The sequence below is a fragment of the Pristis pectinata genome, chromosome 13 (assembly GCF_009764475.1).
Source record: "Pristis pectinata isolate sPriPec2 chromosome 13, sPriPec2.1.pri, whole genome shotgun sequence".
NCBI lineage: Eukaryota > Metazoa > Chordata > Chondrichthyes > Rhinopristiformes > Pristidae > Pristis > Pristis pectinata.
The window spans coordinates 23,171,276-23,187,194 of record NC_067417.1 but is presented as its reverse complement, the minus strand read 5'-3'; the positions used below and the strand labels follow the sequence as shown (position 1 = coordinate 23,187,194).

Sequence of the window (15,919 nt, the reverse complement as noted above, 5' to 3'; positions counted from 1 at the left end):
AAAAAGACTAAAAGTGTGATGTGTTTGGGAATTGGCCAATATTCCCCAAACATCATCTTTCAGCATCCAGATGTTTTGCTGTGGTTGATCATTGGCATGGATATTGCAACTTGTTTATTCAAGCTGTGAAAATTCTTTTGCTTCACCTTAATATGTTTGCAGCAAACCAGTTAATAATGTGAAAATTATTTTTGCCCTGTCATATCATTCTGCCTTCAGAGACTTCCACTGGCAAAGATCAGTTTATTTATTCCGGAGTTGTGCATGCTGATTCAGAGGAATCCATTGTTGGACATTTTGGAGGAATAGCCTTGTAACTGTAATACTCCACAACTTGTTTTGGAACTTCTGCTAAGACACATTTGGCCAAAGCTGCTGGAGAAGCCTGAAACACAGTAATAAAAAACACATTAATGGAGAAAAAGAAACTTTTCTCAATTTAATTCATGGCCCATAAATTGTATATGATGGTGAAGTGACAGCACTTGCACTGACACTAAACTCTGCTGAGAAGTTCCCCTTTTTCAAAGCCTATTGCTGTCAGATGTCAGTTCAAAGGAATCCCTGGCATCTAGCAACTCTGATGTCATCAAAGTGGGTGAACAGCCAATCACATTAAAGAATTTTTCACAGGCAGGAGACAATTTTAATTAACTTTTAAACATTATACAAATCCCTAAATAAAGATTGGCACATGTACACTTGATTATATAAGTATCATTTATTTAACTCCTGAAAATAATAAAACAATTATTTTAAAATTCTTTGTGCTTTGACATATCCATGAAAGGCAATGATAATGCATCCAAAATAGTGTTTCTCAGGCCATATGGTTTGCTAATAATGGCTTAGTATTCTGTTATAAATTCACCCAGACCTCAGGAAACTAAATATATGATTTTCTTACAGTAGGACTAATTCGTAAAATTTGTGATTTCAGCTTCATTCCCAGCACAGCCACTGATGACACATTGGTTTACTGCCAACAGCTTTAAGGTTTGTTTGTTATGCCTCATGTGCATGAAAATCAGAAATAGCTGTTGTGTTCAATGGGTATGGCAGCAAATGTCAGTAATTTCACCATAGATATGGCCACAATATCCAGGTTATTTTTGTGTCTCGCTATTTACAAATGTTTGTGAAATGAATGGCTTACTGAACCATTTTACAGGGTAATTAAGAGAGACCAATACTGTGAGTCTGGGGACCAAAGAGGCCAGACTAGATAAGGATGGCAAACATAAGTGAGTCTGTTATAACAATCCAGTAATTTCATGATCATCACTATCAATACTTGCTTATCATTAGAGCTTTACAAATTAAAATGAAATAGGATTGGGATTTGAGTTTTTTTCTCAGAAAACAATAGGCTAAGGATCCTGGACCAGTAACTTAGCCATTATGTTAACATGATCAGTGAAGTTTATAGACGGTGGAAGATGGGAGGTGGGTCAATAAAGCCTTGCCACAATCAAATCTTGAGGAGGGTTTCAGCAGCAAAAGTGCTGAGGCCGGGACCAGCAGGAAGAAGGAGATGGTTGGTGAAGGAGCAACTATGAAGTTGGAATCTCATCTCCAGGAGAAATAGGAAGCTGGTTAAGCCTCAGATAATGGCCAGGGAGACAGGTGGAGTCAGTGTCAAGGCAATAACATTGGTCTTCCCAATACTTAAGTGGAGTAAAATGCTGCTCATCCAGGAGTGGGTGTCAGTCAAACTATGAGATAAATCAGATGCCACAGAGGGGTTGAGAGTAGAGGCGATAACATGGTGTGGGTGTAGTCAACATTTTCATGGAATCTGATATATTTTCAGATGATGCCACTGATAATACAAGGGGGGCGATAGTGGAGTCTCTGGAGGCAACCTTGCAGGAAGAGATTGACACTGTAGCAGGTAATCTCTGTCCACAACAGCACAGAAGAAGCCAAGGGCAGCCCCAGACGCTTGGGTGACTTTGACTCTCTGAACATGGAACAAGAATATGAAGAAGTGGTACAGCTTGGACCATTGGCATGCTGAAACAGGAAAAAGAATTGCAGGGACCTGAGGAAAAAGTTGCAGAATAGGACCATCTGCATTGCTGATCAACATAAAATATGAGGGCTGGAAGACCTCCTTCTGTGCCCTTTCCATTCTATGGGTCATAGGAAAAAGAGGAGGTGGAGTTGTGGAGTTGTGGAGTTGAGGTGGAGTCGGGCATTTGTAAGCTGGGGAGGACATGTCTTGCTACCAGTTTATCCTGTTCACCTTCCCATTCAAGCCAACTTTATTTTCCTCAAAAGCGTACTGGAAACCCAAAATAGAATCTGAAGTCATTCACTTCCTTTTGAATGATTCACAACTTCATCTACAAGACTGTGGCCCATCATAAATTAAAAACTGTGAATTACATCTCATGTTTAACTGCCTTCTTTAATATACACTCTTTACATTTTGAACATTTTTCATGATTTTAAGTAAATTACCACTCCATGCCAACCTTATTAATTCCTTCCATTTCTTCAAAAACTTGGGAAGTATGCACTCACACACTTTTTCAAGTGGGAATAGATTTAGTTCATAGATCAAAAGTTAAAATCCCAACCCCTTATTCTCAGCTTTCTCTAAATTCATTCCTTTGGTATCTTTGTTGTTTTGTGTGCATTTCCTGTCTGAAATAAATTAGCTGGAGTCTAGTGTTCATGTAACTTTATAAATAAGGGGAAAGGAAATAATTTGGACAATAAAAATGATAACTATGTTTGGAAACAACTAAATTGGAAAAAAAATTCCAAAAGCATGAGATGAGGAATCAGATATTACTTCTTGACAGCCTAAAGCAGTTTTTGCAATAATTGCCCATGAGTCACATGTAACACATCCAGAGGTAGCTAACTGCAGTTTTGATTAGTAAATGAAAGTCAAGAAACACAGACTACTACTGAGCATGGGATCTCAATGCTAATATTACTGTAGCCCCTTGAGTATGTATTGTAATCTTCTTGTGCATTTGTTGACACAATGATAAAAATTGGATTGCTGTGTTTCTTTCCTTCCTTCACTATTGCCTGTTAGTTATCTACAACACAGACAGAAACGCCAGACTGTAGGGCAATGGAATTACAAGCAACATTGTGAAAGATTTCGGTCTTTCTGATATTGGATATTGATTGATAAATTAGACTTGGTAAAAGAGCCAAGTTTGGTAAAAATATTAAGAAAGCCTAAAGAATATGAAACCACTTGCATGGACAAAGATGGTTTTTGCTTAACCTCCAGGCTGCATGGTGTGAAAACCGCTGCAAGGCCAGGGGTTATAGAGATAAAAGAGGCGGCTTAAGAAAATGCTAGAAACGTAACTGCTGATTTGGGAATAAAGAGCAAACTTGGAATTATGTCAAAAGCCATTCTGAATGTATAAATATATAAATAATCCATGGTGCTAGACGTCTGGGCGAATGACAAGCAACACTTGAAGAAGACAACTTTCTCATCTCCCAACACAAAATATTGGAACCCTTCACTCTCCCCAAGTGTGCCCTCCTGTATGAAAATCTATTACATTCTTTATTGTTAGAACTGCTGTGTATGAATTTCAAATCAACTTCTTTAATGTTAATAAAACAACTGTAGTGTGTCAATTCTTCCATGAATGTGCCTACCCTGAACCAGAGAATCCTATCTTTGTATTGGAAGGAGAACAGTCATTTGGTCAACTAAACAAAAGAGAAGAATCACTCCAGACTGCAGAAGAAAACAAACTCAATCATTAAGGAACTATTCCAACAGAGCACATTTGGGAAAGAGCATAACATCCAATATCCCTGGCCCACTTCACTGCTGAGAATGTTGACTCTAATGAAGTCAAAGTACTGCTCTCAACTCCAGACAAGCAGACTTTTAGACTTCAGTAAAAAAAAGAAAGACAGCAACATTTTGCATTGAATTGTGCTCAACATTGATGTCAATTTAACTGTTTTGTGTGCCAGCTTTTTTCCACTGGTCTAAAGCATAACTTTCTCTGGTGCACCGGAGGCTGACAGAAATATATAAAATTATGAGAAGCCTAGATAGGGTAGATAGTCAGAGTATTTTACCCAGGATGGAACTATCAAACTGCAGATGGCAGATACTATAGCAACATTTAAAAGGCATTTAGACAGACATGTTGACAAGGTGGGAATGGGGGGGATATAGACATTGGCAGGCCAATGGGAATAGTTTGGATTGGGATCATGATCGGCACAGACATCGTGGGCCAAAGGGCCTGTTCAAGTGCTGCTCCATTCTGTGTTCTATGTTCTATAACCAATCAAATAACATTAACTTAATGTGGTTATTTTTGGACTACATTTTTAAACATAAAAGTGCATAGTACACATCTTTTTGTTAAAACAGAGAACTGTTACAACTTGGAAAATTGGGAAGTTTATGTTTCTAATAATTAACAGGCAGTGTTTTCCTAAAAGAGAAACTAGTTACTGAATGGACACAAATTCCTAATAAGAACTGAATTCCAAGTATATATTATATATTTATAGAAACTGTGATGCGACTAAAAATGAGCTTTAAAAGAAAATGAGGTGAGCTAAGTTCAACCCAGTTTAATGTGAAGCTTTGCGTCTTAGAAGAGGTCCAATTGGAGTAGTGGAGATAATAAGATATAAAATCAAGGCATTAGTTGGGAAGCTGTTCAGTTGTGGAAATGATTGGAAATGGGGGCATTAGAGAGTTGTTTGGAGGTGGGGCCAGGGAAACTATTGGGCATGCACCAAAGAGATGATTAGAGTGAGTGTCAGATGTCTGAGGACATTGGTGGTAAGGGGAGGATCAGGGCTGAGGACAATCAGCAGCAATGAAAACTTAAAGAGGGCATCTGCATGGAAGGAGACACCACAGATTCCTGAGCAGCGCAGAAAATTGAGACTTTAAAATAGTGTCTGAGCAGGCCTCATCTGGGAAGTAAAACCATGGGTAGGTGATGGCAAAATGAGTATTGCATTCTGTTTGACATCACTGCACACGTCTGGTACCTCCCATGCATTTTTATATTATACAGTGGGGGCATATGCTATGAAAAATATGCTACTAAAGTACAGAGTACCCAATTGCATTTAGTACTACACTATAGAACTTGTAAACTGAAACTGGTCCTTCCCATTCCTATTTTTTAAATATTTGTGAATCCCTTTTTTTCAAATATTTTTCAATTGAAGGGGTAAATTTTTTCCCATTCTGGCTTTGAGGATCAATCCAACAGAAGATAATCTTATGTAAAAGGTCTTATCATTCAGAAAGTACGTTAGTCCTTACATTTTTAAATTCACGGAAGGGGACAAACTGAACAATGTCTCTTAGCACAGGTTCCCCCTTTGGTGATCGTAAAACCCCATCATCACCATCTAGTATCTGCATGTCTGTAAAATCTGCATTCCCAACACCAACAATGATGATGGACATTGGAAGGTATGATGCTCGGACTATTGCCTCCCTTGTATCCGCCATATCAGTAACGACACCATCTGTTAGAATCAGTAGGATATAATATTGCTGTAAAGACAAAATTAAGATACAGTTAGGATAGAGAGGTCTGTATACAAAATGTTAAAGCAAATACAAGTAACTTATCAGGTACACTCAGAAAGATAGCCAGCAGCTGTGCAGAAAGCTAACATTTCAACTCAGCGACCTTTCATCAGAACTGGAAAAAAGTTTGAGAAACTTTTTGTGATTAATCTGCCTCCAACCTTATCACTGACCTTCCTTGTGTTCTCTCTGCTCCTCCCCTTTTTTTGCTGCATCTTATTCCTCAATAACCTCAAACTTTTGAACCATTTTGATGAAAAGATGTTGGCCCGAAATTCCAACTGTTTCTTTTTTCTCAGATGCTACCTGACTTGCTAGGTACTTACAGCATTTCTGTTTTTATCTTATCTTAACTTCCAGGATCCACAATCTTTTGCTTTTAGATTGTTTTCCTTGCTTTTGCAGCAGGAGTTTCACAGAGTTCAATTATAAATGAACTCAATGTTGTTATTATGTCTCAGAAACTAATGAAGATTTCTGTTTCCAATGGGGAATGGTTACATCAGTACACCTTGGGTATCTCATTCTTTTCTGGTTGCTGAATGCAAGGTGTTAGCTTTGCCTCTTAGATACAATCCCTGCTACAGGGACCTGAATATTTCATCCAGATTGAGTTTACATTGCAATACTGCTTCATTATCTGTGTCTTTCAGATGTTAAACCAAGCTTTGTTCACCTTCTCAGTACAATGCAATAGATCATGAGCCACTATTCCAAAAAGAGCAGGGACATCGTACTGGCATCCTGACCAATTGTAAATATTCAATCAATTGGCAAAAAAAATCTGGTCTTGAGTCTGCTTGTGTGACCTTAGCATGCAAAATAATTGCTGTGCCTGTAAATTCATGTCCAACCTCACATCACCATGGGTGGTGGGGGGGGGGAGATGGGAAGCCGGGTGATGGAGATACTGGCTTTAGGGGACTGCCTGATGGGGTGAAGTTACTGGGGTGCATCCCCCGTTACCACCACAATAGCTGTGAGGACTTGTCATGAGCTTCAGACAAAGCCTTCAGCAAGTTAGAAATCTCCAGTCATCTCAGACTTTCCTTGACACTGGACTCGAGATTTCCTACTTGTCTAGAACGTGTGGCTGCTTTACATACAACAGTTTTAAAAGAAATTGTATTCAGATTTCTACCACAGGAATAACTACCCCAAGCTTTCCAAATGCTTGGCTGACATACTGGTAGTGGCAGGTATCTACAAGGCACAGATCTGCTCCTAGATGAAGAGAGTTAGATGGCCACCTGGTACGTGCGCTGAGACAAGGGTGCATTTACAACAGAGCAGTCTTTCTGAGATCCCCTCTGCTCACCTCTCAAGGGGTATCCCTAACCAAGGTTGCATCATCTACTCCTGGCTGAATTACGGTATCCAGTGGGACTCATGGCCAAAACCACTAAAGGAGTCCCAAAGGCTAACTGTAATGGCACACTACTCCTGAGCAAACGCGTGGAACATGGTTTTGGCATCAAGATGATTGATTTTGGACAGTGTGTGAAGTTTAAGATGACTTGAAGATATTTTTGCTCTAAGCATGGCACTTTTTTAACTATCTTTTCATCAGGGTTTAAGATCATAAGGATGTTTGTACCATGAGGGTCATGCACGAAACTGATGACCGTCAACACATTATGAGTATCCTGATCTCTCACAGCATTGTAACAAGGCAAAATCGATGGAGTGGGAATTCAACAGCTAGTCCCTTAAAGACAACAATTCACACGAATCTTCACTGGTGCTCTAAGAGAAGCTGTCTACTGTGCTTAGAGTTGATAATAACAATTTCTGGATGGGTTTAAAGACCACCATGTGCTAAAACCATTGGCAATGTCACCTACCATCACCAAGATTGGTTTGGTTTTGTGAGGATGATACTGACATTCAAGAACTACTCAACTCTCACATATGGCAAAACAACATCCCATGCCAGCAGAAAAAATGAGTCGTGCCAGCAGTTCGAAGCATATACCCAAGGAAGTGCTGAGTCATCAAAAATACATGGCAGCAAGAGAAGGCCAAGAGGAGTGAGCTTTATGCTTTTTTATGACCCAAGGAGCTCTTTTCAGAACTATTTCTGGCTCAAGATCCCATGTTCCCAATCTGAGCCAAAGATGGGTCAATGCTCTTTAAGGAAAGCAAAGCCATCAATGCCAAGGAGCACTTAGTGACACCCTGAACTGTGAGTCAACTGTGACAGATGTCACTGCTAAATCTGTCCCTTAACACTCTGACGGAGGATCTCTCGATGACCTCCAACTTAGCCCTCAAAAGTAGTAAGACTTGCCATTATGCAAACTGCAAGCAGCAAGATTGCAGAACCAGATGGCATACCAGCTGGAGGCTTCAAAGTGGGGATAAAGAACTGGCACAGAAGCTTCACAAACTCTAGCTTCAAGTCTGCTTCAATAAGAAGATTCTAGAGGACTTTAGACATGATGATACTGTTATATCTTTTAAGTATAGAGCCAAGTTGCAGTGCGGAAATTATTGAGGCATTGACTTGCTCTTGTCCTCTTAAACTAATTATTTCCATCACCATGGAAATCCTGTTGGAATCTTGGTACAGTGTCAGACCATTCTACAGGACAATCAATATGAGCTTTATTGCCTGTCAAATCCAGGAAAAGTATCAGGAACAAGAGCAAGACCTGACCATGTTCTTCATTGATTTGACCAAGGTGTTCAACTCCATCAATTATGAAGCCCTGTAGAGGAACTGGCCAGATTTAGAGACCCTCTAAAATTTATTAAAAATTACTGAAGTTTGTCCTCATGCAACATCTGTTGAGTTCAGCATTTCCTCCACAGCCTTGACTTTTGCTAGATTTGCCTAAGGTCATCACAGGTGATGGTTGAAAGAGATTTCCTGCATGTTGAACTTCAGTTTTTGCTTTTTAAACCTGTTGTTTTTCTGTAGATGTGATTATTGGGGCTCTTCAATTCTGGTCAGGGTGTAACTCTGTCTCTCTCAACCTCTCCTTCTCAACCAATTGCCCCTAGCTCCACTAGCCACCTCCCCACCACCACTACCACCAACCCACAGTCTGTCACCTACCTCACTGAGGAAAGGTCTTTATGCTATTTTATTACTCATGATACCTTGGGTTTTATTATTGTCGGGCTCAAAATTAGTCAACCCCACCTTCACCATATGCAGTGTCAGTTTAATGTAACTTTTGAGAGGTCTAGGAAACTCAGAAATATTAATTTAGTGATAAGTATTGGCTGCAGCACTGGGGATAATGATGCCATGGGATCTTCCATGTACACATGAAATAACCTTCTGGGCTGCACTTGAGCTTGAGTTGAGAATGATCCCCATGGAATGATCCACTAGGGAATGATCACCCATGTGTGTGCACATTCAAACTGTTAATCACATCCCCAATGTACTACTGCAGATAATGGCTATTGTGTAAGGTTCTACATACAGAGGCTTCTTTGGTTTTCTCCTCCTCAGCAGCCACCTTCGCCACCTTGCTTATGATAGGAGACACATTTGTTGGCCCATAAAGTTGGATTTTAGGTAGGCAGCTCTGATACGACTCAACTACTCCTTGTATTCCTTAAACAAAGATAGAGTTAAGTTAGCAACTGATCTCATGTGTGCATTAAGTGAAAGAGAGAAATGTTCATGATGTATGAGCATATTGCATTAAATTTATACCGTCTACCCTGTGCTGGTAAATCATACATATGGAAACACGTAATAGAAGAAAACTCTGATAATATGGTCTCCCATAGTTTGGAAATCCCAATGGTTTGGTTTATGGATCATTGGAATTTGTTTCCTGCACTCCCTTTATACTCACTGGGTTCTCTTTCCCATTCTTAGATTAAACCAAAGTCCTGAGGATGCCAGATATTTTACCTTATATCATTTGTGCTAATGCTAAATTTACATTGTGCCTATTTTTGACCAGATTGTTTTTACTGGCTACTCAAATAAATTGGATTTTTAGCACATTGGGGTGTAATTTGGGAAATCGCTTGACTGTCTTGAAAAACAACAGACTTAGTGACAAAGTAATTCAGCAAATTGATTTAAAGCCTTGCCACAGAGCGCTGAGATGGGGCAGACGTAGGAAACAATGGGAAGCAGGTGGATGGGTAAGGTAAAGCTTGGGAGGCTTAGCCCAAAGTGCAGTGGAATAGTGAAATTATCAGCTTCACATTCACTGAGTGTGGGAAACAGATGGAGTCAGGGGTGTGGGTGTGGAATTTATAGTGGGCCTCAAGACAATAGCTCTGCTTTTCCTGATGTTTAACTGGAGGCCACAGCATGGACGTTGGACAATCAATACATAGATGGTGGAGGGGTCAAAAGGGACATTGGAAGTGATTGGGTTTGTTGTCAACACCATGCAAGTTAGCTGACACCTTGCTGATAAATGAAATCACCACGACAAATGATGCAGATGTTCAGGAGAAAGCGGCAGCATTGGATCAGAGGAAATGCTGAGAGGCTGATGCCAGGTGGGAAGAGCAGCAGTGGTTAATGAGCTCTTGTCCTGATCACAGAAGTAGAGAGGCCATTTAAGATGTTGAGGTTTGTGAACTGGGAAAGGAGGTGGTGACCTTTGGAAATAGAAGCTTGCGTAGATTGTCATGGGATATATTACAGCTATATGGTCAGAGGATGCAGTGACATCATCAACTGTGTACACACACTATCCATAGTGCAGAGAAGTTTAGGGTTAACAGAGGTGAATGCTGAGGAAAAAGGGTTTGCTTCTACACTGCTTAGAGGTGACAGACAAATAAGGTGAAGAAACACAAACTCTGTAGATTTACACTGCATGGAGAGCATGCTTTTGAATAATATTTGAGTAATGTTTCTGACTGGATCAATAAGTGATTCTTTTTATTAACTATGTGCCAATTTTCTTTCTTTTACAATATTTTTCATTAATTCCAGATAGAAAATACAAAGTACGTGAAGCAAAAGAAAAAACAAAATGTTACAAAGTACTTTGTATTGAGTCACACTTGAAATCACCATACCTCATATTGATAAGCAGAAATTATAACTAATTAATATTAATAAATTGGAATAATTTTATTATAAAAAATATCTAAACCCACTACCAAGACCGAAGCTGTTTGGTTAAAAAAAAGCCCTGAAGACATAATAGTATTAGCCAATAACTGTACTTTAAGCACCAAATCAATGGTTTTGAAAGTAGTTCAAAAAAGGTCCCCACAATATTTGGAAGTCCAAATTAGATCCAGAAATTGAACAACGGATCTTCTCTAAATTTAGATATGACATAACATCCCGTAGCCATTGAACATGAGTGGGGGGAGTAACTTCCTTCCATTTAAGCAACACAGCCCTCCTGGCTATAAGAGAAATAAAGACCAATATGTGTAAGTCGGAAGTCTCCAAAATTATATCTTTTTCTCCAACAATCCCAAATAATGCAATTAAAGGATTTGGCTTAAAATTTATTTTAAAAAGCACAGAAAAAGTTTGAAATACCTCTATCCAGTATTTTTTAAGACTTGGACATGACCAAAACATGTGAATTAAAGAAGCCTCTCCATTATTGCATTTATCACAATAAGGAAATATATCTGAATAAAAACGTGATAACTTGTCTTTGGACAGGTGAGCTTGATGGACCGCTTTAAATTGAAGGAGGGAGTGAAGTATTAACCAATTTAAAAATTGTGCCAATTTTGATGAGCCCATGGATATTTACATACTTGATGGCTCTGAATGCAGAGTTATCTGAGTGGTGGAGCAATCTTGCTCACAAAATGGATCTCCTGAGCTTGGAATACTTTCAACAAGGAAGTTATTGAAGGACAAGGCACATGTAAACCGACAGTAATCTTTTTAGTGGCTTCAGTTGCCTGTAAAGTCAGATATTTAAGTCAACTCTAATTTAGTAACTTTCTAATTGACAACTAATACATTTACAATGGGCACCAGGGGAAATTAATGTTTAGCAGCAGGAGGGAGGCTGTGCATCTTTCAACAAGCTTTGCTGTTTAAGATGCCTGCTACTGATTACTTAGCTAATGTTACAATGTCCATGTCAAGCTTTCACTGTACTCTAATATTAATCAGAGAATAGTCGTCTTAGAATTAATCTGCACACAGAAATTTCTGCTCTGGTTTGAATTGCTGTATTGTATTTGTTAGTCCCCTGGCGTGGGAAGAATCATTAGATGGAAAATACTGAATACTTTGAGATAGAAATACCTCTTCAGAAAAAAAAACATTATTAACAAAGCAATGGCTTCTTCAGATTATGAGATTCATTGATCAATGAGAGTTTTTGAGATTTAGTCTGATACGACACAATGGAGTTATATTCCACAATATGAATTGATGTGTTGTTAGTGGGTACAACACTGCAGGGCTCTAAACAGGTTAGAGTCTACCCCACTGTAATGCTGCATTGTAGTGAAGAATAAATTCTTTCCCAGCAACATAAAGCTGACAGCAGCACCACACCCTCAGGTGAATGAAACTGATTGCAGCTTACCTTCACATTCATCATCTTCAGAATTGAAATTAATGGCAAAATTGTGTGAAACCTGTAAAAGGAAATAGTACACTAAAATAAGTTAAAATATTAATATTACCAATTCTCCTCACAAGGAGACTGTACTTCATTTTTTGTGGCTAATCAAAGATGTATTTTACCCGTTTCTTTCTGCACTGGAAAGGAGACTTTGTGGATGACACACACGAAGGCTCAATTGTTCCCATTTACTTCTCATGACTGAAGTATTCCCTTTAAGTTACCAACAATGAAAATCACATTTACTGGCAGCATAAACATAAAGCATCTATCTAATATTGAATTTAATTATGTTCTAATTCCAAAGCATGTCAGTCGACAGTTCTGACAGCAAAGTAAATTGAGGGATAAAGAATCACCATCCCTTATAGTGTACAGTCCCAGAGCATCAATAAACAACCTATTGCTCTGCCATCAGAACCAATATTAAAAGATGAGCAGTGACTGCTAAAGTGCCAACTCCAGCACATTCCAGAAAGCCGATCACCTTTAGAATGGATATCATCTCGGATTATGCTAAATTATGCCCATGTAAGTGCCTGTAAATCTCAGGACCCCTGCGAGAATGCAGCAGTTCCAGTTTTACAGGTCAGTCTGTGCCAGCAATTTTCCTGGTACTCAGCTGGGAATTCTGCTCTGAGATCCTGAGCCAGGTTCAACCTGATGAAGGTCTCCGAATGGTGGTTGTACAGTGTGAAGAAGAATGGGAAAATCCATATATATATATATTTTAATTATTTGCTTTAATATATTTGTTTAAACGTTCTGAGTAGACTTACTTTCTTTAATTTTCACATTTTGTTTTGCCTTCAAAAGCATTGTAAAGCTTTATTCTCTGACGGACAGCAAGGCTGGAGGTCTTTAAACTGTCAAAGGAGTTTTGTGGGTGTAGGTTATTCTGGTTTGCCCTCATATCCCAGTTATATCATTGGAAGCCATGAGTCATGCAGAGCCTCACTGCTCAGATGTCTTGACCAGCAAAACTGGCCACATGCTTCTGGTTCAGGTAATGAAATTCAAAAAAACTGCAGATGTTGCAAATAAAAATCAAAAAATGCTAGAAACACTCAACAGCTCAGGCAGGATCTGCCGTAGGAGAAACAGAGCTAATGTTTCACTTGGAAGACCTGTTTCTCTTTGCACAGATGCTGCCTGAGCCACTGAGTGTTCTGAGCACTTCCTGGTTCTATGTCAGCATCAGGTGAGTTCAGGGCAACAGGGACTGTAGGCAGTGGACCCACTTAAATAAATCCAAGCTGTTATGTTTTTACATAGTTTCATTTATCTTTTAAAAAATTTGCACTGTTTAAGGCAAATTATACTGGTATCAAAGAAATGAGCATTTTTCAATATTCTAGCAGTTTGTTTCACATTTAAATATTCCTAAATGAAATGCAAAAAATGGATCTGATTGCTCCTGCCCAGGGAGCCTTTGTCACACATTTAGAAGATGAGCTGTATTGCATTAGTATTCCTTATATTAAGCTCTAATATCAGTATAAACTTATGAATTAATTACTAATACATGCCAAGATTTCAAAAGATCTTAGTGTGGACCTTTGGCCAATATTGGCGTGCCTAATACTGACACTGTCATAAGTGGTGCATTCAGGGAGTTAGTAGCTTAATCTCCCAATCTACCTCGTCACGGCCCTTGCACTTAATTTGTTTACCTGCACTGCACTTCCTCTGTAGCTGCTGCACTATATTCTGCATTCTGTTTTCTTTTTACTACCTTGATGTACTTATTGATGGCACAATCTGCCTGAATGACACGCAAACAAAGATTTTTCTCTGTATCTCAGTACACGTGACAATAATAGACCAATGCTAATTGCTTAGTTGACTATCTTCACTCCAAGGATATGGGAGTTCAAAAAGATCCGAAATTAAGCGACAGAACCTAAGGCCAGGCTTGAGATATGTGTGGGCCTAAGCAGGGGTAACTTCTCAACATTCCAACTTCTTTCCAACATTCAGTGAATGAGTTTGTGAAAGCATGTCTGATTTATTTATCTTGTACAGTCCTTTTCTATACACTAACTGGAATTACAGGTGGAGAGTGCTGAGAGAACTTGGATTTCCAGATCATTATTATTCTAACTTAATGCGCCTTCTTGCTATATTCAACCCTTGTAATTCTACAAGTAAGTTCTCCCAGTGCAAGACACACAGTTATTTGGAGAGTATGAGTTTTCTTTGCCATTCCGTGCAGTTTTATAATAAAAGAGTGTTATGCATTAAGGTGACTGAATAGGTTGAGTATTCTTTTTACTTGATTTTTTTGAAGTTTTTACCAGTGCCTTAGAGATCATATTCCGCAATTTTTCATTTCTTTTCAAGAAACAGGACTCAAATTCAATTTGATAATAGATAATTTTAGGACTGATTTCAGGAAATACTTCTTGATGCTCAAAGAGATAAAAAGATACAGTGATGGGGCCAAAATAACAAAAATTGTTTCCATAAATTGGGTTCTTCCTGACTTAAGGACTGAGTGGCCTCCTCATCCATAATTTTCTTGCAATATTGAGATCACTAATCCTATATATTTAATATTCACCCTGAAGCATTATAACACGTGTGGCAACAGTAGAGTGGGGTACTGGGAGTTTGACAATACTGTTTAGAGGGAACATAGAGTTGGGCTTTGGAGCTGGTGGCACATCCTATAGCTGGGAATTGCTTCTACCAAAAACACACAGAGCTGACCCTGCTCAGATTGTAATGCAAGCTCATTTGCACTTCTTTTTGCAATTCACTGGCACAAATCCCATGTAACAGGGAAGGATTAAAGTGAAGAAGCTTCGAGAATAGCAGTACAGCCTTTGTAAAGCTAAGAATGGTGAAGATTGCGCCAGTCAGCTGAGGGAGCAATATGTTACTTGAGATTGTTTTGCTGCACTGAGGTCGAGTTTATGAGTACAGGCATCTAACCTGATTTTGTGCCACATTTACAAATGTTTTCAAACTGGGGATGGGGAGGAAATCAGCCAGGGGCTCCAAATGAGAGGCACAGCAATGGAAAGAACCAAAAAATGAGCTAGGTATTTTGGAGCAAATTCTTCTGAATGAGTTGCAGCAAAGGGACAGACTACTCAGTGCCCAAAGAAGATAACTATGACATTTGTTTCATGTGCCAGGTGCAGTGGCCTGACAGTTACATTTAGTGCCAACTCCTTCACGGGAGAACTGCAGACACACAGTCTGGGTGGTGAATGATTGGCTGCACTTTCAGTTCATACAGTTAAGGGCGTTAATCCGTGAGGGCTCAAAAAGCAAATGCAGTGGAATCAATATCACCCTGGACTTTGGAAAGACAACTTGAAGCCCCAACTTTGTTGTGATGCCAAATTGGATTTGTTCCTCAGAAAGATGTGTCTGGTGAACACATAACTAAACTGCACTCTGGATCTCATTGAAATAACACAAAACTGAATGAACGTGACTATGATGGACATGAGATGATACAATGCTAGCAGGACCCATGCAATGGTTGGTTCTCCATTGCCACTTGACTGAAACAACCTCTCACTGCATGGTTCCCTATCAAATTCACATGGCAACTTGTTCATTGTATATGTTTTTTAGGGAGTAGTGATGCAGGGGCTATGAAGATCCTAGAGGGTGCTGTCTTTGCAAACACTACCTCACTCTCCTGTCCATGATCTGTTGCACCTCCTCTTCCATGTTAATGCCAAACAAAGATGTGCCCAATGGGAATCTCATATATGTGCTCAAGAAGTTCTTCGTGCAGGGAAATTATTGGTCAAGGACATGGCAGATGGAGTATAGTGTGGAAAAATATGAG

The 15,919-nt window shown here is 39.2% G+C and overlaps 1 protein-coding gene across 1 annotated transcript in view; it reads right to left on the bottom strand.

Moving 5' to 3' along the window:
• Positions 1–247: 247 nt before the first annotated feature.
• Positions 248–15,919, bottom strand: part of cpne7 (copine VII) — an 84,298-nt gene continuing 68,626 nt past the window's right edge. The window contains exons 12-15 of the mRNA XM_052028696.1: positions 12,070–12,121; positions 9,004–9,137; positions 5,294–5,530; positions 248–385 (exon numbers count right to left, since the gene is read on the bottom strand). Coding sequence (XP_051884656.1) covers positions 248–385; positions 5,294–5,530; positions 9,004–9,137; positions 12,070–12,121 — 561 coding nt within the window. The remainder of the gene's footprint in view (positions 386–5,293; positions 5,531–9,003; positions 9,138–12,069; positions 12,122–15,919) is intronic.